This window comes from Odontesthes bonariensis, chromosome 2, assembly GCF_027942865.1.
Source record: "Odontesthes bonariensis isolate fOdoBon6 chromosome 2, fOdoBon6.hap1, whole genome shotgun sequence".
Classification (NCBI taxonomy): domain Eukaryota; kingdom Metazoa; phylum Chordata; class Actinopteri; order Atheriniformes; family Atherinopsidae; genus Odontesthes; species Odontesthes bonariensis.
In genome coordinates, this window is record NC_134507.1 from 2,062,557 (window position 1) to 2,085,482 (window position 22,926).

The window sequence follows — 22,926 nt, forward strand, 5'->3', positions numbered from 1 at the left end:
ACACGCAGAGGAGGAGAAGGTTTCAGACGAGCCCACCGAAGGTCGGCGTTAACGGATAGTTTCATGATGTCATCGTGACTTAATGCGTCCGATCAAAGCTCGGATGGATCAAAGCTCAGATCGATCAAAGCTCGGATCGATCAATACTTTGTGACTGACCTGAACTCGCTCTTCGTAAGCTGCGATGTCCGTTTCTATGGCTTCGTGTTTCTTAGTCGCAGCTTCGACGGCCTGAAGGTCAAAGCCAAAGTTATCCTGAGGGAGGACAGAGGAAAGGAAACAAGAAGAGGAAACAGAGAAGTAAGGAAACAAAGAAGTAAGGAATCAAAGGTATTGATCATCACTAACTGTATTGATCATCACTAACTGTATTGATCATCACTAACTGTATTGATCATCACTAACGGTATTGATCATCACTAACTCACTAACTGTATTGATCATCACTAACTCACTAACTGTATTGATCATCACTAACTCACTAACTGTATTGATCATCACCAACGGTATTGATCATCACTAACTGTATTGATCATCACTAACTGTATTGATCATCACTAACGGTATTGATCATCACTAACTGTACTGATCATCACTAACTGTATTGATCATCACTAACTGTATTGATCATCACTAACTGTATTGATCATCACTAACGGTATTGATCATCACTAACTGTACTGATCATCACTCTGTATTGATCATCACTAACGGATACGAAGGCTGATTGATTACGACCCCAGTGGGCCTCACCTGTGAGACCAGCCTCTGGTTCTCACTCAGCCACGTCTCCCTCATGGCGGCTTTGCGGTCGAAGCGCCGCGCCAGCTGCTCCAGTTTCTCCTGACGAATCAGCTCCGTCCTCAGCGCCAGCTCCCGCTCGTGCTCCGCCTTCTCCAGACGCTCCCACGCCTAAAACAAACGCACCCGATCAGAGTGAACCGCAGCTCATAGGTCTGCTTACAGATGTGCGATGGTTCAAAGGATGATACGGATCTCCGTCAGATGCTTCCAGAAGGTGGAGCATATTATTGGGGTTAGGATAGGGGTTAGGTTAGGGTAGGGTTAGGGGTTAGGGTTATCATATGGCCCGCTGTCAGAGGGTTAGGGTTAGGGTAGGGGTAGGGTAGAGGGTTATCATACGGCCCGCTGTCAGAGGGTTAGGATAGGGTAGAAGGTTAGGGTAGGGTTAGGTTAGGGTAGGGTAGAGGGTTAGGGTTATCATACGGCCCACTGTCAGAGGGTTAGGGTTAGGGTAGGGGAGGGGTTAGGGTAGGGTTAGGGTAGGGTAAAAGGTTAGGGTAGGGGAGGGGTTAGGGTAGGGTAAGGGTAGGGTTAGGGTTATCATACGGCCCGCTGTCAGAGGGTTAGGGTTAGGGTTAGGTTAGGGTAGAGGGTTGGGGGTAGGGGTAGGGTTGGGGTTAGGGGTAGGGTTATGGTAGGGTTAGGGTATGGTAGAGGGTTAGGGTTATCATACGGACCGCTGTCAGAGGGTTAGGGTAGAAGGTTAGGGTAGGGTTAGGGTTATCATACAGCCCCCTTTGTTCAGACATCATCAGGAAAACCAGCCCACGGGTCGGTTACCTTGTTGATGTCGGAGATTAGTTTGCCCTCTCGGGGGGTGTAGACCTTCTGGTTGTTGGCTCTCATCTTACTCTGGATGGTGAAGAGAAGAACCTCCAGGTTTCCCTTCTCTGTGAACCTGCAGACAAACACGCAAACATTAGGACATCGAGCTGGATCTCCCTTTTTGATTTAAAACAAACACTTTTCCAGTCACATCTGCTTCGACTCAACCCTGAAACATTCGGACCCAGCCGGTTCTGTTTGTTCAGCCTCTTCGGTCCGATGATAAGTGACGAGTGACGGCTTGTGTTTACACTAAGATGAGCTGCTAGAGCTGCGTGTCATCATCTGTTTAGAGATTATAAATTAAATTCTTTTGAGGATGTTATTGTAAAGAAGTTTCTGAATCAGGATGTTAGTTCAGGATGAACTCAGCGAGCACCGACCGAGATTAGGACGGAGATTTATAGTCAAACGTTTTCCAGCTAAATAAAAACATAGAGTCAATTTGACATTTACACAACACGGATGAGCGTGAAAGTATTTCTTCAAAGCTGCATCACATCAGTGGGTCAAATGTGCTCTTTGCTGCCGTCAGGAGGCTTCCAGGAGATCATGGTGGGAGCGTTTCTGTGCATTAAATGTAGAATATGACACTGTTTGCTTTTGTAAAATACAGGAACTCAAGAGAAAAACTCAAAAGAACCTTTTTAAAAAGGTAAAACGAATGATGTCACAGATTAATGTGAACATTTAATCCACAAATTCATATAATACTACAGTTACTTCATCTTTGGTAAATTCTTGTAATTGCATATAAATATTTATGTTCTTTATATTTTAAATGCTCTTTTTTTTTTTACAATGTTTTAATTTATTTTTTCTGCCCCTTTCTGCTGGTGAATCACTTACATTTCCCCTTTGTGGGATCAATAAAGTCTTATTTTAATCTTATCTTATCTTATTTTAGCTTAGCTTAGTTTAGCTCAGATTATTTCATCTTATTTTAGCTTAGTTTATCTAATCTTAATTAAATAAAAAGAAATGTTGGGTATGATTTCATGAGGTAACTACTCATACTCAAACTACCCAAGATGCAACGTAACGTGACGTCGCCGATCGTCATTTCCTGTCAAAACGGCAGTTTCAAGCTAGCTGCAACGAGGGTAGGTTCACTTCCTGTTTTCAAAACAAAAGCACCAATTGTATCCTAATGGCTTTCCCTATGATAAAAGGCAACAGGTATTTTATTTTGTGAAAATAACCGGAAGTGCGTTGCTCACTGCGGCTAGCTTTAGTAGCGCCGAATTCGTGGGAACAAAATTGTAAACAGCCGGTATTTTGTCAGGTTTTCAACACGTAGGGGATCTAAACGACTACTTTCTCTCCTGAAAATGTTTCAAATGTTGCAGTTATCCAGATACGTGTTATTGTATAGATCTATATGTGTGAACACACGGATCCTCCAGCTAAACATTGACATTCGCTCAACAACAGAGCGGGTAAACCAGTTGGAATGGATGATACTCTTAGCCCAAAGCCAGGTTTAAAGAAGTGTTTACTGACTTTGGCGGTTTCTCCACGGTGCGGTACGTGTTGAACGCCTGCAGCTGCTGCTGGACTCCCACCAGAGAGTTGGCGAACTTCCTGTTGTTGAGGATGATGATGGTCTGTTCGATCCACTCCAGCAGGTCGGACGCCAGCGACTCGTACTTCTCAATCATCTTCTCTGTCTCGATGGCGTTGTCCAGAACCTGGAAGACACAGCGGAGGGGAAAAAACACCCAGAATGGTTGGAAATGTGAGAATTATTATAATTATAGTGAAGGTAGCAGGTAAAAGACAATGAGATCAATGGTGTTAATCAATGATTTACATCAGATTGGAAGTAACTGATGTGATTTAAGTGTTTAAACTATTTTCATCTGTTAAGATGAAAGATTAAAAAAAGCTGGATTTCACCGTTTTATTCTAACAGGAAGTAGTTTGTATAAAACTGAAGCTTTAATAATAATTGTGTCCAATTCTAAAGGTTAAAGTAAGTATTTAAAGATGTTAATTTTTCACCAGAGTTGACTTAAAAGATTTAAGGTGTAACCTTGTTTCATTTAGGTAAATATTCACTTTCTCACTGTTTCATCTTATTCTAAAAGGGTGTTTTTAAGCGCAGCTTCGCTCAAACTTTATCTAAAACGTAACTTTAAGAGCTTTTTTCCATCTTTGGAAGCTTTTTTCCATCTTGGGTCCGATCACATGAGCTCTTGCTCGTTTTTAAATTCATTTAAATTATCTCATTTGTTTCTCTTTATATGCTTTTATGTATTTTTAATGCTTCTTCCACTCCCTGCTGCAATGCTTTTATTTTATGTGAAGCACTTTGAATTGTTCGGAAATGAAATGTGCATCAAATCAATTTGATTTGATTTGATAAAACGTGACTTTAAGAGCTTTTTTCCATCTTTGGAAGCTATTTTCCATCTTTGGAAGCTTTTTTTCTATCTTTGGAAGCTTTTTTTTAATCTTTGGAAGCTTTTTTTCCATCTTTGGAAGCTTTTTTTTAATCTTTGGAAGCTATTTTTCCATCTTTGGAAGCTTTTTTTTAATCTTTGGAAGCTTTTTTTCCATCTTTGGAAGCTTTTTTTTAATCTTTGGAAGCTTTTTTTCCATCTTTGGAAGCTTTTTTTCTATCTTTGGAAGCTTTTTTTTAATCTTTGGAAACTTTTTTTCCATCTTTGGAAGCTTTTTTTCTATCTTTGGAAGCTTTTTTTCCATCTTTGGAAGCTTTTTTTCTATCTTTGGAAGCTTTTTTTCCATCTTTGGAAGCTTTTTTTCCATCTTTGGAAGCTTTTTTTCCATCTTTGGAAGCTTTCTTCCATCTTTGGAAGCTTTTTTTTTCCATCTTTGGAAGCTTTTTTTCCATCTTTGGAAGCTTTCTTCCATCTTTGGAAGCTTTTTTTCCATCTTGGGTCCGATCACATGAGCCACCCGATCATTAGAAACAGAAACTCCTCCTCAGAGGTGCAGGTACTCGCTCACCTTGCCGATCCTCTTCCCCTCCACCTTCAGCGCCTTCATCTTGGAGAAGTAGTGGTAGTAGGTGACCACGTAGGTGATGATGGACTTCTCGTCGGGGTGGTCCACGCTGATGTCTGCGCACACAAACACACAGATAATGAGCGCCGCCCTCGGGGACAGCGGGGGGGCGGCGGCGGGCGCCCGGTCGCTCACCCTCGGGGTCCAGCAGCTTGGTGAGGCCCAGGTGCTGCTCCGCCTGGTTGAAGGCGTTCTGCAGGTTGTAGTGAGCGTTGGACTTCTTCAGCTTATCAAAGTCGATCAGGTCGGGCCTGAACACAGGAACAACAGAGAAGAAGACAAAGGTTAAAGCTGGGAATAAGCAACAGATTCAAACATTTTGGAGCTCAGTGTTAAAGTAGATCTCTCACATACACCTTTATGCCCCTACGGTGTGTATTTTAGGCATTTATCCAGAAGACTGTTCTGTATCTTTTAAGGAAAGAAAAATGGTTGACCTTTGTTTATTGCAGAAAGAATGTCAGTGCCCCTCTTTTACCCGCTGGTTAAATAACTTAACATCGAGTTTGGCTCTTGAGAAACTGACCTATATTGTTAGAAAGAGGGATTCTGAATTTTATGATATTTGGAGGATATTTCTAAGATAATGAGATAATGAAAATTATTTAATTTGGTGTTGGGAGTGCAAGCTGTAACCTACATTTTGAATACTTTTTTCTATTTATTATTATTTTTATTTATATATGTGTTTAATTACTTATTTATTTTTATTATTTTCATTATTTCATTTTCATTGCACAGTAATTTGCTGTCTAATTCCTGCGGTTTAATGTATCTTTTTTAATAATTTAATTATTATTTTATTTACTGCCATATGTGCTGGATGTTTAAATTGTTGGATGTTGTTATATTAACATGAAAAACCAATAAATATATGTTTAAAAACAAAAAAAAAATGGGAATAAGCGGAATTACTTTAACTTAACAGCCACGTGCAAACTATGGCTTCACTTTTATTCAAAAACACACTTAACGTGTATTTATTTGCTGCCTCGTTGATGCTATGACTCTAAAACCAAGTAAAACATAACTCAGTCTTTAAAAAAGTAGAAGAACGGAATAAGTTAAACATCTTTCACACCAACTTTATCCATAAAGCAGCAAACGCTGCATCAATGGAAACAATAAATCAATATAACATCAACATCTCACACCGGGTCGGAAGCCAGGCAGAAGAGGTGGGATTTATTTATTTATTTATTTGAATTTAATTTAGTTAATTTAATTATTTATTTTGAAATTATTTTATTTATTTATTTATTTATATTCATTTTTTAATAATTAAAAAAAAGAAACAGTGAGGACTATAGCCTCTTGTACATGGTGCGCCTGCTCAACCCACTACGCCACCGACCACCCATAGAGGTGGGATTTTTATTTATTTTAAAAAAAAAATTAATGTATGTATTTTTATTTAATTTATTTATTTATTAAAAATTTTTAATTAAAAAAAAGCATTTTATTTTTTAAATAATAACAGGAAGTCTGATGTTCAACTGATCTGAACACAGATCCAGCTTCTTTCTACCTGAAACCGGACAGATTCTGTCCCGTCTGAAGCTGGTTCTGGTCTACAGAAAGCTTCCTGAGAGGGTTTGGTGTCACTGAGCAGCTGTTCTGGTGGAAAAAAGCAAAGTTTCCAGAACTTTTCCATCTTAACGGAAGCTGTTCCTGCGCAGACATTCAGAATCTGGAGTTAAAAACAGTCTCCAAACTGAGGCCGATAATAAATGATTAAGCCTGGTTTTACCGGCTCCTAACCTTTCCACTTAGTGTTATAAGGTGTTATAAGGTAGCCTGACACACCTGGGTGAAGGATTCCACTCCTGCCCTCTCTTATTTGCACACATTTCTGTGCTCGGAGGCAGAAGTTCGGAGCTCCTACCTGTGCTTGTGGATGAGGGCGTTGAAGGCCATCCCGTCTCTCCAGCTGGTGGAGAAGTTGTGGATGTTGACGTTTGGATATCTGGACAGAAAGAGAAAATTCTAAGGATCCAACACACTCATTCAGAGGCTTTAAACACAGGCAGCAAACACAGTAAACACACTGTTAATCTGAGCAAATTTAATCAATATTGCAACATATATTGATAATTTAATTTATTTTTTTTTAAAGCAAACTTTATTGAAAAGTCAGACGTTACAATTAGTGACAACACAGAACATTAATAAAATATAATACAATAACAGGGGGTCAGATTATAGTGTTAAATTAGTGAATAAAAGTGCATAAAGTATTCGTTTGTTTCTGTTTGTCTGGCAGTGTTGTCCTTCCGGGTCAAAGGTCGGACCACCGGTCCAATCAGCGACGATTCATGTCAAATCACACTGTCCCTTTTTTTCAGAAAATGATGTAAGTGTATCGTATCGAATCGTATCGTATCGAATCGTATCGTATCGAAACAAATCGTATCGAATCGCATCGAATCGTATCGAACCGAATCGTATCGAATCATACCAAATGAAATCGTATCAAATCAAATCTATTCAAATCGAATCGTACCGAATCAAATCGTATCAAATCCAATCGTATCGAATCGAATTGTATCGAAACAAATCGTATCGAAACATATCGTATCGTACCGAATCAAATCGAATCGTATCGTATCGAATCGCAACGAATCGAATCGTATCGAATCGCAACGAATCGAATTGTATCGCAACGAATCGAATCGTATTGTATCGTATCGAAATCGTATCGAATCGTGAGATTGGAGTGCTGCAGCCCTAATAAACACCTTCCCTCGACATCACACAGACATGACCTGCAGCTGCATAAAATACCACTTTGTGCAGCCTTATACTTTAACTTAAAGAGGCTCGTTACCGTAATTTTCTCTCTTCTTTGCATCCCTGTGTGTTTTTCCAATATCCATTTCATCTTACATGAATTAGTAATGCCTAAACCTAAACTAAAGTGGATTCTGTTAAAGATTCTGGAATAAAACCAGTTAATATAAAGGGATAGTTCGCTTTTTTTGACATGAAGCTGTATGACATCCCATATTAGCAAAGTATTAACATATTAGCATATTAGGTCAAAGGTCGGACCACCGGTCCAATCAGCGACCAGCTGCCAGTTTGGGAGGCAGAGCCTTCAGTTATCAGACACCTCTCTGTGGAACCAGCTGCCAGTTTGGGAGGCAGAACCTTCAGTTATCAGGCCCCTCTCTGTGGAACCAGCTGCCAGTTTGGGAGGCAGAGCCTTCAGTTATCAGGCCCCTCTCTGTGGAACCAGCTGCCAGTTTGGGAGGCAGAGCCTTCAGTTATCAGGCCCCTCTCTGTGGAACCAGCTGCCAGTTTGGGAGGCAGAGCCTTCAGTTATCAGGCCCCTCTCTGTGGAACCAGCTGCCAGTTTGGGAGGCAGAGCCTTCAGTTATCAGGCCCCTCTCTGTGGAACCAGCTGCCAGTTTGGGAGGCAGAGCCTTCAGTTATCAGGCCCCTCTCTGTGGAACCAGCTGCCAGTTTGGGAGGCAGAGCCTTCAGTTATCAGGCCCCTCTCTGTGGAACCAGCTGCCAGTTTGGGAGGCAGAGCCTTCAGTTATCAGGCCCCTCTCTGTGGAACCAGCTGCCAGTTTGGGAGGCAGAGCCTTCAGTTATCAGGCCCCTCTCTGTGGAACCAGCTGCCAGTTTGGGAGGCAGAGCCTTCAGTTATCAGGCCCCTCTCTTGTGGAACCAGCTGCCAGTTTGGGAGGCAGAGCCTTCAGTTATCAGGCCCCTCTCTGTGGAACCAGCTGCCAGTTTGGCTTCAGTTATCAGGCCCCTCTCTGTGGAACCAGCTGCCAGTTTGGGAGGCAGAGCCTTCAGTTATCAGGCCCCTCTCTGTGGAACCAGCTGCCAGTTTGGGAGGCAGAGCCTTCAGTTATCAGGCCCCTCTCTGTGGAACCAGCTGCCAGTTTGGGAGGCAGAGCCTTCAGTTATCAGGCCCCTCTCTGAGGAACCAGCTGCCAGTTTGGGAGGCAGAGCCTTCAGTTATCAGGCCCCTCTCTGTGGAACCAGCTGCCAGTTTGGGGGGGCAGAGCCTTCAGTTATCAGGCCCCTCTCTGAGGAACCAGCTGCCAGTTTGGGAGGCAGAGCCTTCAGTTATCAGGCCCCTCTCTATGGAACCAGCTGCCAGTTTGGCTTCAGTTATCAGGCCCCTCTCTACCTTTAAGATCAGGCTTAAAACTTTCCTTTCTGATAAAGCTTACAGTTAGGGATGGTTCAAGAGAGCCTGATCGGATTGGATTGTAATTAAGATTAATATTTTTTAAGATCTGTTTTTAGATATTACATCATCTGTCACAAAGAGACGGAACGTTTCCTATAAAACTCATTAAGGAGCGAGAGATGTGAGGATAAAGAGGCACCTGGACGACTTCATCCATCTGTTTGTCTCACTACAAAGACCTCGGGCTGAAATGATCCAGGATCCTCCAGCAGACGGATCATCAGCTCTCCATGGATCAGATTAATGCTGCTGGAGGCTGTCCTGAGGACCTGAGTTATTACCAGATACGTTCCTGTTTCTCTTGGACTTTGGTCAGGGCTGCTGCTGGACTCATTCCCAGAACACGCTGGACTAACATGCTGTAAAAGTGAGATAGCTGCCTGTTGTTGTGCTCAGATGCAGCTGAATGTGGTGACTCACAGGGTGCCACCCAGATACCAGGACACACGTTTACTAAATGATGCTCAACTGCTGACGGCTTTATTTGCTCTTCCTGAATAAACTGGCCTTTCACCAGTTTATTTCCAGCTGGGGGAGAAGGTTTCTCAGTTAGAGGAATGCGACTCACCCTGCGGTCTTCATCTGACACCAGAGCAGCAGAGCATCTTTGGCCGACTTCTTCTCCTTGTTGTCCTCCGTCTCCACGCTGATGTCCTGGATCTGAAACAGGGTTAGGGTGTTAGGGTGTTAGGGTGCTCTGAAACCGAGGAAACCATGACGTTCGGATCTAAAGTCGCACAAAACATCCGACGCAAGGTTTCGTTAAATATGATCAAGTCTAATTGGGGGCCTAGCAGTGAAGATAATTGTGTTAGTAGCTTTTCTTATTATTCCTCTACTTTCCGCTGTAATTGAAGTCTATGGCAATTATGGAATATATGGAAAAATATGGAAATTTAACACACGTAATTAGCACTGTGGCAAAGAGAACCCCAAGAATTTTCATGCCCCCACAGTGTACTCTCTAGCACCACCAACACGTCAAAGTTCAAAGTTCATCTAAATGCATAACTTTGGACTCCTTGGTCCAAATTTCACAAATGAGGCATCGTTTGAATCCTTGGATCATGACGAGTCCAACGCATTTTCCATCATTTTCTGTCTAATTAGATTTTCCGCCATTTTGAATTTTATCAAAAAGCATTTCAGGTCACACAGATTGTCCAATTTTCACGGGACTTGGCACGTAGACTCTTCAGACCAAGCCGCACACAAGTTGTCGTGTGTAATTTTTAATTACGCTTCCGTTTTTCCATAAAAGCCAATCAAACTTGAGGTTGACGCCACCAAACCGGAAGTGAGGCCATATCTTGGCAACCGTTTGATGTTATGACGTCAAACTCCTAACACAGACTCATGACCACATCTTTGAGAGGCCAAAGACGTTTGGTGACGTTTAACTTATAGGTGGCGTTATAATGCATTTTTGCTCATATCTTTGGACCAATGGAATTCATGGATACAGACGACGTCAACGCAACACATGAGGTCATCTGCGCCATATTGGATTTTATCAAAAACCTTCAAAAAGCATTTAAGGCCACTGAGATTGTCTGATCTCCACGGGACTTGACACATAAAATCTTCAGACCAAGCCGCACAAAAGTTACGTGGATTTTTAAAATTTCGCTTCCGTTTGCCCGTGGCAGCCAATCAAACTCTAAGCTGACGCTTAACAGGACGTTTGACCGTATCTCTGCGATGCATTTATGTATCGATGCCAAACTTGGTGCATGGACTCATAATAATAATAATAATAATAATAATATATAAATTTTATATAGCGCTTTTCCAAATGCTCAAAGACGCTTATGACGCTCATGATCACATCAGAGTAAAGTCTGACGTCACGGGTTCAGCCTGAGTCCTTCACAGACAATCCAGAACATCCATCAGCACGCAGCATCCTCTGTGCTTTACTGCAGGGATTCATCCTCAAACTTTCTACAGACACTTTCTTCTTTAATGATTGTCCTCTTCTAAATGTTCACACTTCCTAAAGATAAACAGCTGTTTGCTTTCTCAATCATGTCCTGACTTTGGCTTTAATTTCTGAGGAAATGAGCTGAAACTGAAACATTTAAATCAAACTGAATCTCAACCCTTGAACAAGGCGAACTGGACTTCTTCCTCTTCATGGTTAAAAACTTCTGAGCAGCAGAGAGGTCATTCACACCTGGATAAGTGAGAGTCTACACCGACAGATTCAGGAAACCAGGCGTGACACCCAGCCCTGACCTCACCTCATACAGATGCCCGACGGTCCCTCTGCTTCCACAGACCGCTCTGCTTTCTTCTTCTTATATCCTTAACTTCCCGCTTTCTTACCCTCCAGCTGACCTGCTCAGTTCAGCTTTAAGCTTCACATCCATCAGTCTGACATCACGAAGCGTTCCGGAAACACAAATCAGGAAAAGAAGCGGCTCCGCTTCACCTTATTTAATCCTCAGAGCTTATAAAAGATAAATCCTTTCCATCCACTTCAGCAGCTGTTCGCCGTCCCAAACGATGACATCATCGCCTGGTGGTCAGATTTCTGAATGCTGCGTCTTTCCTTTAATAAAAATGACTTAATTTATCTGGTTGAGAAGCTGTCCCTCATCCTAAAATCACTTCCTGTTTACAGCAGATCCCCACAGAGTTACTTTTACTTTATTTTCTGATCGACACGGGATCCAAAATGGTGATTTAACTCTTCTAAACCACTTTGGGACGCAGAATACGCAGCAAGCATCTCTGATGGGACACATAAAACGCACATCACATGGTGTTTTCATGTTTTTATCTGAGCATTAAAAAGAAATGCTTCGTTTTTAGGGATGCAAAATCATACGAACATCAACAGGTAAAAGGTGGAGGAGGAGGCTCTTCGTTTTAGGCTTTTAGGGATGCAAAATCATACAAACAACAGGTAAAAGGTGGAGGAAGAGGCTCTTCGTTTTAGGCTTTTAGGGATGCAAAATCATACAAACATTAACAGGTAAAAGGTGGAGGAAGAGGCTCTTCGTTTTAGGCTTTTAGGGATGCAAAATCATACTAACAAAAGGGAAAAGGTGGAGGAAGAGGCTCTTCGTTTTAGGCTTTTAGGGATGCAAAATCATACAAACATTAACAGGTAAACGGTGGAGGAAGAGGCTCTTCGTTTTAGGCTTTTAGGGATGCAAAATCATACAAACATTAACAGGTAAAAGGTGGAGGAAGAGGCTCTTCGTTTTAGGCTTTTAGGGATGCAAAATCATACAAACAACAGGTAAAAGGTGGAGGAAGAGGCTCTTCGTTTTAGGCTTTTAGGGATGCAAAATCATACAAACATTAACAGGTAAAAGGTGGAGGAAGAGGCTCTTCGTTTTAGGCTTTTAGGGATGCAAAATCATACAAACAACAGGTAAAAGGTGGAGGAAGAGGCTCTTCGTTTTAGGCTTTTAGGGATGCAAAATCATACAAACATTAACAGGTAAAAGGTGGAGGAAGAGGCTCTTCCTTTTAGGCTTTTAGGGATGCAAAATCATACAAACATTAACAGGTAAAAGGTGGAGGAAGAGGCTCTTCGTTTTAGGCTTTTAGGGGTGCAAAATCATACAAACATTAACAGGTAAAAGGTGAAGGAAGAGGCTCTTCGTTTTAGGCTTTTAGGGATGCAAAATCATACAAACAACAGGTAAAAGGTGGAGGAAGAGGCTCTTCGTTTTAGGCTTTTAGGGATGCAAAATCATACAAACATTAACAGGTAAAAGGTGGAGGAAGAGGCTCTTTCTTTTAGGCTTTTAGGGATGCAAAATCATACAAACAACAGGTAAAAGGTGGAGGAAGAGGCTCTTCGTTTTAGGCTTTTAGGGATGCAAAATCATACAAACATTAACAGGTAAAAGGTGGAGGAAGAGGCTCTTTCTTTTAGGCTTTTAGGGGTGCAAAATCATACAAACAACAGGTAAAAGGTGGAGGAAGAGGCTCTTCGTTTTAGGCTTTTAGGGATGCAAAATCATACAAACAACAGGTAAAAGGTGGAGGAAGAGGCTCTTCGTTTTAGGCTTTTAGGGATGCAAAATCATACAAACATTAACAGGTAAAAGGTGGAGGAAGAGGCTCTTCGTTTTAGGCTTTTAGGGGTGCAAAATCATACAAACAACAGGTAAAAGGTGGAGGAAGAGGCTCTTCGTTTTAGGCTTTTAGGGATGCAAAATCATACAAACAAAAGGGAAAAGGTGGAGGAGGAGGCTCTTTGTTTTAGGCTTTTAGGGATGCAAAATCATACAAACAACAGGTAAAAGGTGGAGGAAGAGGCTCTTTGTTTTAGGCTTTTAGGGATGCAAAATCATACAAACAACAGGTAAAAGGTGGAGGAAGAGGCTCTTTCTTTTAGGCTTTTAGGGATGCAAAATCATACAAACAAAAGGGAAAAGGTGGAGGAAGAGGCTCTTCCTTTTAGGCTTTTAGGGATGCAAAATCATACAAACATTAACAAGTAAAAGGTGGAGGAAGAGGCTCTTCGTTTTAGGCTTTTAGGGGTGCAAAATCATACAAACAACAGGTAAAAGGTGGAGGAAGAGGCTCTTTGTTTTAGGCTTTTAGGGATGCAAAATCATACAAACAACAGGTAAAAGGTGGAGGAAGAGGCTCTTTCTTTTAGGCTTTTAGGGGTGCAAAATCATACAAACAACAGGTAAAAGGTGGAGGAAGAGGCTCTTCGTTTTAGGCTTTTAGGGATGCAAAATCATACAAACATTAACAAGTAAAAGGTGGAGGAAGAGGCTCTTCGTTTTAGGCTTTTAGGGGTGCAAAATCATACAAACAACAGGTAAAAGGTGGAGGAAGAGGCTCTTCGTTTTAGGCTTTTAGGGATGCAAAATCATACAAACAACAGGTAAAAGGTGGAGGAAGAGGCTCTTCGTTTTAGGCTTTTAGGGATGCAAAATCATACAAACATTAACAGGTAAAAGGTGGAGGAAGAGGCTCTTCGTTTTAGGCTTTTAGGGATGCAAAATCATACAAACATTAACAGGTAAAAGGTGGAGGAAGAGGCTCTTCGTTTTAGGCTTTTAGGGATGCAAAATCATACAAACATTAACAGGTAAAAGGTGGAGGAGGAGGCTCTTCGTTTTAGGCTTTTAGGGATGCAAAATCATACAAACATTAACAGGTAAAAGGTGGAGGAAGAGGCTCTTCGTTTTAGGCTTTTAGGGATGCAAAATCATACAAACATTAACAGGTAAAAGGTGGAGGAAGAGGCTCTTCGTTTTAGGCTTTTAGGGATGCAAAATCATACAAACAACAGGTAAAAGGTGGAGGAAGAGGCTCTTTCTTTTAGGCTTTTAGGGATGCAAAATGGCACAAATATGATTTAACAATAAAAGAGGTCACAATAAGTTTGGCTGATGTCTGATTAGAGGCAGCTTTTGAGGATGCCAAATCGTTTGCATCTATCATTTCTGGGACTTTGGGACACCAAATGGCTCACAAGTCATTATGACCTGCTCACCACAGGGTCATCAGCCGGGGGGCTGGATGAGTTCACCTGTTCTCTGCAGCTCTCACCTGGAATCTGAGGATGATGGTCCAGATGAGGCCCAGAGTGAGGCGGTGGTTCCCGTCCACGATGTCGTGGGAGCCCATGTTCTCCAGGTGAACCCTCTGCTCCTTCAGGAACTGCAGAGCCTTGTCCACGTTTTCCAGGCAGTGGATCCTCATCCGACCCTTCGTGGGTTTGGGCTGTAACGAAAGACAACAAAACCATCAAAAGCCAGAAAGCGTGAAGAGCTTCAAGCCGCACAAACACGGAGAAACAGCTGCGGACACAGCTGACTGCTTTCAACTGGTGAGAAAACAACTTCAAGTGTTTATCTGCTTCTGTCACATTTTTACATCCATCCAATTACTGCTGAGCTGCTTCTCATATCAGGATCTCAGAACTGAGCAGTTAAGAGTTAAAACTACATCAAAATGTCAATAAATGGGCTTAAACACCGACAATCAACTCTAAATTAAACTTTATTAATTACAACACAACACCAGAAACAAATTCTAATTTCATGTATTTCTATCTTAAAACTGTCTGAGAGGAACATTTATATGAGGAGAGACCGAGGAGTCAACTGTATGTACACGTTTAAGGATGGAGCGCAGGCCATATTCTTGGTTTCATGAAGGACGGAGAGCAGAGCGCCGCAGACAAAGGAGGCAACGTGTCAGTTTACCTTATTAAACACGCCAAGGTTGTGTCCGTGTCGTATGAGGAAACATTTCAGCCGTTATTCTGCTTTTTGCGTTGAGCAGTTCAGGAACATGAAGAAGAGGAAATCTGACAAGGGGTGGAGCTACCAACTAGGGGTTTCATCAAATAGTCGATTATCACAACCACTACTCGGCACTAATCAACTAGTCGGAAACAAAATGGCGTCGGGTGTTGAGGTAGGAAAAAAAACGTTCAAGGCAGTCCTATGTGCGGAAGTACTTCACCGAAAATGAAGACACGTCCACCGTTACGTGTAAGTTATGCAAAGCAGTGCTAAAATACAATAGCAAAAAGTTATCTAGCTGTTCCAGCCACCAGCACCCCAAGCGAGAGAATTTTTTCCCTAGCGGGAAACACAGTCACCCGACAGAGGAGTAGCCTCCATCCCTCCCACGTCGATGCGCTCGTGTTTCTCAACGCTAACGGAGAAGGCAAGGTGGACGTTATCATGGAACAGGACATTGACTAGTAGAAATGCAGGGCTATGGATAATATTTTTTCAATGTTTCACATTGTTTTTACACTGTTAGTTGACACCGCTGATGGGTAAGTCAAGTTCCACGTTATTGTGTGAGGCTAGCCATGAGGCAATGTTTACATCCTGCAACGTAGCAGTTCGCTGATGCGCGGTGTACGCTGTTTTAAATGAATGCTAGGTCTACTGTTTTTGTATTAACAATTGTTGGTGGAAAGAACAACTGATGATAATTGTTTTATTACCTTCTTTCTGAATTTCAAGAATGCATTTTCAATGATTCACCAGAACTCCTTCCTCTGTGTCTTCCTTTACAATGCTCAATGCCTTAGGCCTAATGCGTCAGTTTACTAAATACATAATTCAACGACTAGTCGACTTTCAACTACTGTTATGCAAAACTAGTCGACTAGCAAAAATCAGTAGTTGTGAAACCCCTACTACCAACCACCAAACACCTACATCAGATGTGTTCCTATAGAACCCAGAACAGACCCAGCTGAGGAGAAGGAGCTGAAATGGTTCCAGGAACTGAGGGCCGAATGTGGGAAAAAAACGGTTCCTGAAAAGGTTCTAGGAACTGCAGAAGGTTCCTACAGTGGGAATAAGCCTAATGATAATCGGACAGATGGATGCATTGACGGACAGATCATCAGTCTTCCTAAGCTTCCCATTTCCTCAGCTGTTCCTTGGATCACATGGTGTTCAGGTCGATGATGTTTTAAATCTGGAGGAAGCCTAAACCAAACAAAGCAGTTCTAATACATGTTAGTTGTTGAATCCTGCGGCTCCGACGCCGCCCAACGATAACACTGCTGTCTTTGCTCCCCCCCCCCCCCACCCCCCGGCTGAAAGCCACTCACTGATTCACAACCTGGACTCTAACCACAGATATTTTGGTCCGCTGGTGGCACCGACCCAACGAAGCGGTCAGAGTGATTCTTTTACCTCCAACAGCAGATTTGAGCTGTTTTCAACCATCCTGCTGCGCAGAGAGCAGGGGGGGCTTTCCATGTTTGTTCTTGTGGCTTGAAGAACGTTTAATTTTAAACCTTCACTCAACTACGACCCCCGGGCTGAATTATTCAGGCCTCCTCACATGATATCGCTGCCGAGATCTCAGATATCAACACACACTGCAGAGTATTCAGACTCAGCCGCAGTTTCACTGCCAGAAAAACACGCAAAAAGCTCCAAATATGTTCATTTTGTTCATATAAAGTCAGGGAAAAGAAGATAAACTGTTAATTCTAAGGTTTCACACTCCTCAGCAGGTGTTAAAACTCACTAAATCCAACATCAAATTAACACAAACTGAGACAGAACACTGAACACTTAGAGAGAAGAGGCTTTCTCCAAACAAGCCATACTTGTTCAGCCCGTTTCTAACTGTGCTGTCGTGACCTTTAACCTTTAACATGCTAACTGAGGCCCGCAGAGTCTGAGATGTAGCTCTTGGGTTTCTGACCTTGGGGTGACCTTTAACCTTTAACATGCTAACTGAGGCCTGCAGAGTCTGAGATGTAGCTCTTGGGTTTCTGACCTTGGGGTGACCTTTAACCTTTAGCATGCTAACTGAGGCCTGCAGAGTCTGAGATGTAGCTCTTGGGTTTCTGACCTTGGGGTGACCTTTAACCTTTAGCATGCTAACTGAGGCCAGCAGAGTCTGAGATGTAGCTCTTGGGTTTCTGACCTTGGGGTGACCTTTAACCTTTAGCATGCTAACTGAGGCCTGCAGAGTCTGAGATGTAGCTCTTGGGTTTCTGACCTTGGGGTGACCTTTAACCTTTAGCATGCTAACTGAGGCCTGCAGAGACTGAGATGTAGCTCTTGGGTTTCTGACCTTGGGGTGACCTTTAACCTTTAACATGCTAACTGAGGCCTGCAGAGTCTGAGATGTAGCTCTTGGGTTTCTGACCTTGGGGTGACCTTTAACCTTTAGCATGCTAACTGAGGCCTGCAGAGTCTGTGTTCTGTCTCAGTTTCTGTTAAATTAATAATGCCACAGTGTGATGTGTGGATCTGAGGCTGGACTTGCAGTTTTTTAACACAGAATTAAAGAGTCTCTTCTTTCTTTTTAACTGAAGTTTAACTGATCGTCTTCCACGGCTGAAACTCGGAGCCTCTGCTTTTATAAGAGCTTCAACAGCTCCCAGCTGTCTCAGCGTCGCCAAACAATGAGGCCGTGGATTTTAAATGTTTTTTCAAAGATTTCGACACAGCAAGAAAAACATTTTGGTGGTTGAAATTGTTCCTCCTCTGCAGATGGAAACAGCCGCTCGCTGTCAGATTCTTCTGCCGCCTCTGGAGGCGTTTTGGCTTCATGAGAACCCTCAGAGTTACTCAATGACTCCTTTCACTGCGACAGCCTGTCGACCTCCCTTATCCTTCTCCATCCGATCAACAATCCACTTTCCTCTCTTTTTTCTGTGCTCGCCATGTTTCGTCTCTTTACTTCCTCCGTCGTGAGCATGAGAAACAGCGTGTGAATAAAGAATGAAAACCCTGCTGCAGAGTTTCCTCTCTGCGTGTGTTTGACAGGCTGAGAAAAGGCCGGATGGCAGCAGAGCAGAGAAGAAGAAGGGAAAAGAAAAGCCAAGAAGAAGAAGAAGAAGGGAAGAGAAAAGCCGTAGCTGTGTTCGAAACCGCATACTACATACTACATACTGCATACTACATACTCATCGATCAGACAGTATGCAGAGTGTTTACCCACAATGCATTTCGCTCCTGCCCGAGCCGAAATCAGCCGGCCTGAAGCTGATTTCCCTTAAGCTCTAAACTCTGTAAACTTTAGCAGCATTTGAAACATTTTCAGGAGAGAAAGTAGTCGTTTAGATCCCCAACGTGTTGAAAACCTGACAAAATACCGGCTATTTACAATTTTGTTCCCACGAATTCGGCGCTACTAAAGCTAGCCGCAGTGAGCAATGCACTTCCTGTTATTTTCACAAAATAAAATACCCGTTGCCTTTTATCATAGGGAAAGCCATTACGGTACAATTGGTGCTTTTGTTTTGAATAAAAAGCGAAGCCACCCACCAGCCTCTCTCCCGACAGGACCTCCAGCAGCTTGATGAGCATGCGCCCGTCCCTCAGGTCCATGTAGAGGTCTGTGATCCGGCAGGAAACCCTGGACAGGTGGGAGTTGACCCACTTGGTGAAGGTCTTCTTCTGCACCGCCTCACGCTCATCTGGACCAAAGAGAGAAAGAGATCAGGATCAGAGATGGAACTGAAACTTAATGCTAACGTTCACTCACCACGAGCAGCTGAGGCCTGAGGTCTGAGACAGTTTCAGGTCACACAGTTTAAACCGTTTCAGGTCACACGGTTTAAACCGTTTCAGGTCACACGGTTTAAACCGTTTAAACCGTTTAAACCGTTTCAGGTCACACGGTTTAAACCGTTTCAGGTCACACGGTTTAAACCGTTTAAACCGTTTCAGGTCACACAGTTTAAACCGTTTAAACCGTTTCAGGTCACACAGTTTAAACCGTTTCAGGTCACACAGTTTAAACCGTTTCAGGTCACACAGTTTAAACCGTTTAAACCGTTTCAGGTCACACAGTTTAAACCGTTTAAACCGTTTCAAGGTCACTCAGTTTAAACAGTTCAAACCGTTTCAGGTCACTCAGTTTAAACAGTTCAAACCGTTTCAGGTCACACAGTTTAAACCGTTTAAACCGTTTCAGGTCACACAGTTTAAACCGTTTCAGGTCACTCAGTTTAAACAGTTCAAACCGTTTCAGGTCACACAGATTAAACCGTTTAAACCGTTTCAGGTCACACAGTTTAAACCGTTTAAACCGTTTCAGGTCACACAGATTAAACCGTTTCAGGTCACACAGTTTAAACCGTTTAAACCGTTTCAGGTCACACAGATTAAACCGTTTAAACCGTTTCAGGTCACACAGTTTAAACCGTTTAAACCGTTTCAGGTCACACAGATTAAACCGTTTAAACCGTTTCAGGTCACTCAGTTTAAACAGTTCAAACCGTTTCAGGTCACACAGATTAAACCGTTTAAACCGTTTCAGGTCACACAGTTTAAACGGTTTAAACCGTTTCAGGTCACACAGATTAAACCGTTTCAGGTCACACAGATTAAACCGTTTAAACCGTTTCAGGTCACACAGTTTAAACCGTTTCAGGTCACTCAGTTCAAACCGTTTCAGGTCACACAGATTAAACCGTTTAAACCGTTTCAGGTCACACAGTTTAAACCGTTTAAACCGTTTCAGGTCACACAGATTAAACCGTTTAAACCGTTTCAGGTCACACAAACAGCCCCGTTTCCACACAGATTTCACTCAGTCACCTTCATTTAGGGAAGACTGAAGCGAGTTTTTATAGCAGTTTCATGGAGGTTGATCAAAGATAAGCTAAGCAGCTGCTGAGCTGCATGACGTAAGACAGAAGAATTTAAATCAAACATCTCTTCTTCTAAGCCCAACCTCTTAAACTGTACCTGCTGCCCGCTGATGGCGTCTCTAATCTCCATTCAACTCGCTGCATTTCAAGCTTTTCAAGCTTTTCTCATAGATGAATTTAAGGAGTTTCAGGCCGACATTTTGCATAAAAAACAGAATTTTTTCCAGGCATCTTCACCTGTTTCTGATCAACTGACCCTCCTCAGCTGCCGTAGCAGCAGATTATCGAACACTTTCCTCCCTCGGACTAGTGTTGTTCCAATCCCAACATTTTAACTTCGATAAGATACCTGCCATAAATACCTCGATATTCGATACTGAACCGATACCACGGCGAAAATCTAAAAAAACCTGGAACAGAGATGAATAATGGTCCAGCTGGGTCTCACTATGGTTTAATTTTCAGCTCCTTTCCTGCTGTTTGAGCAAATTACTACAGAGCGAGTATGAGCATAATAATAATAATAATAATAATAATAATAATAATAATAATAATAATAACTTGGACTTATATAGCGCCTTTCAAGGTACTCAAGGTCGCTTTAACAAAAGAAAAGAAGGGGGTAAGGGTAGGGCCGGGGGAAGAGTAGGACATGGAGAAGAGATGTGTTTTTAGATTCTTTTTGAACTGTAGTAGAGAGGGGGCAGAACGGATGTGAAGTGGCAGATTGTTCCATAGGGTAGGGGCAGCTGAACAGAAGGCCCTATCTCCACATGTTTTAAGTCTGGTACGAGGAACGGAAAGTAGGTCCTTGTATGAGGAGCGCAATCCCTTCTGTTAGCATATTGGCTTTAGCTTAACAAGCTACTTTTCTGTCCAACATCAACGTTTGAACAGTGAACACATTAATGACGACTTACACATTTAAAATGCTATTTTATTTTAAACAAAACAAAACATGCCACTACATGGTATATGCCAGAGAATGACAGACACAGAACGTTATTTTAAGAGAAGTATTGATACTAAAAAAAAAAAACGTATCGCATCGTTTTGTGCGTCAGGGTATCATGATACCTTTGGAAAAAAATCAAAGTCTTACCGAGTATATTTGTCTCAATTCTCGTCAAAATATCTCATTACACTTAATATATCAGACACAACTGCCTAACAAGTTCCTTTTTCAGCCAGATATAGGGACTTGTTTTAATAAAATACATCTGGAATATCTTGTTAAATGAAAAAGTCTTGAAAACAAATTGTTTTGAGTCATATTTCATATGAAACAAGCTTTTTTATTTACATTTGAAGAGGTTTTTAAGCTAATTTCAAGATCATTTTTATCTCAAAAGTTATAAATATCACATTTTATTTCAAGAAATCTTGACAAGCCGATTTTCACTAGTTCCATTGGCAGATTTTTTTTTTTGCTTATTTCAAGCAAAAACGTCTTTTATTTGTTGTTTTTTTACTTATTTTTGGAGGGGCATTTTTTCCAGGGTAGTATCGGTATACCGTCCAACACTTCCTCGGACTGTGAAACATTCCATTCAGCAGCGTCTGTGTGAGGCTCGGACTGTAATTCAGTTACAGATCACACGCTGCTGCAGAAACCGTGCACGTGCACGTGCGCTCCACTGGGTGAACTCCCGGGCACCTTGGGGCTGCGCCCACTGCTGCTGAATCTGAGTTTTTACAGCTCAGTGCCTCCTGCTGCTGTCACAGACTCCCAGAATGTGTTCGAAACGCATACTACTCCTACTACTCCTACTAACCTTTTGAGTTAGTATGCGAGTTTGAGTAAGCGAGAAGTTCCCGGATGCATACTAGATTCTCCGAAATGTTGGGTATGCATCATGAGGTTACTACTCATACTCAAACTACCCAAGATGCAACGTAACGTGACGTCGCCGATCGTCATTTCCTGTCAAAATCAACTATTACTGCCGGCTGATTTCATCTTGGGCAGGAGCGAAATGCATTGTGGGTAAACGCTCTGCATACTGTCTGATCGATGAGTATGTAGTATGGAAGTATGTAGTATGGAAGTATGTAGTATGTAGTTTGCAGTATGTAGTATGCAGTATGCAGTATGCAGTATGCGGTATGTAGTATGCAGTATGTAGTATGTAGTATGTAGTATGTGGTATGTAGTATATTGTATGTGGTATGTAGTATGCAGTATGTAGTATGCAGTATGCAGTATGCAGTATGTAGTATGTAGTATGCAGTATGTAGTATGCAGTATGCAGTATGTAGTATGCAGTATGTAGTATGCAGTATGCAGTATGTAGTATGCAGTATGCAGTATGTAGTATGCTGTATGTAGTATGTAGTATGTAGTATATTGTATGTGGTATGTAGTATGCAGTATGTAGTATGCAGTATGTAGTATGTAGTATGCAGTATGTAGTATGCAGTATGCAGCATGTAGTATGTAGTATGCAGTATGTAGTATGTAGTATGCAGTATGCAGTATGTTGTATGTAGTATGTAGTATGCAGTATGCAGTATGTAGTATGCAGTATGTAGTATGTAGTATGCAGTATGCAGTATGTAGCATGTAGTATGTAGTATGCAGTATGTAGTATGTAGTATGCAGTATGCAGTATGTAGTATGCAGTATGCAGTATGCTATATGTAGTATGCAGTATGTAGTATGTAGCATGTAGTGTGCAGTATGTAGTGTGCAGTATGCAGTATGTAGTATGTAGTATGCAGTATGTAGTATGTAGTATGTAGCATGTAGTATGTAGTATGCAGTATGTAGTATGTAGTATGCAGTATGTAGTATGCAGTATGCAGTATGTAGTATGCAGTATGCAGTATGTAGTATGCAGTATGTAGTATGTAGTATGCAGTATGCAGTATGTAGCATGTAGCATGTAGTATGTAGTATGCAGTATGTAGTATGCAGTATGTAGTATGCAGTATGCAGTATGTAGTATGTAGTATGCAGTATGTAGTATGTAGTATGCAG

The 22,926-nt window shown here is 42.0% G+C and overlaps 1 protein-coding gene across 5 annotated transcripts in view; it reads right to left on the reverse strand.

Moving 5' to 3' along the window:
* The window catches only part of LOC142388663 (spectrin beta chain, non-erythrocytic 1-like), a 179,619-nt gene that overhangs the window by 49,558 nt on the left and 107,135 nt on the right, over positions 1–22,926 (reverse strand). For all 5 annotated transcript variants that reach the window (XM_075474226.1, XM_075474210.1, XM_075474191.1 and 2 more), the window contains 10 exons: positions 18,616–18,767; positions 14,402–14,575; positions 9,438–9,529; positions 6,545–6,625; positions 4,795–4,910; positions 4,603–4,715; positions 3,133–3,320; positions 1,585–1,702; positions 754–912; positions 160–255 (listed from right to left, as the gene is read on the reverse strand). In XM_075474226.1, coding sequence (XP_075330341.1) covers positions 160–255; positions 754–912; positions 1,585–1,702; positions 3,133–3,320; positions 4,603–4,715; positions 4,795–4,910; positions 6,545–6,625; positions 9,438–9,529; positions 14,402–14,575; positions 18,616–18,767 — 1,289 coding nt within the window. The remainder of the gene's footprint in view (positions 1–159; positions 256–753; positions 913–1,584; positions 1,703–3,132; positions 3,321–4,602; positions 4,716–4,794; positions 4,911–6,544; positions 6,626–9,437; positions 9,530–14,401; positions 14,576–18,615; positions 18,768–22,926) is intronic.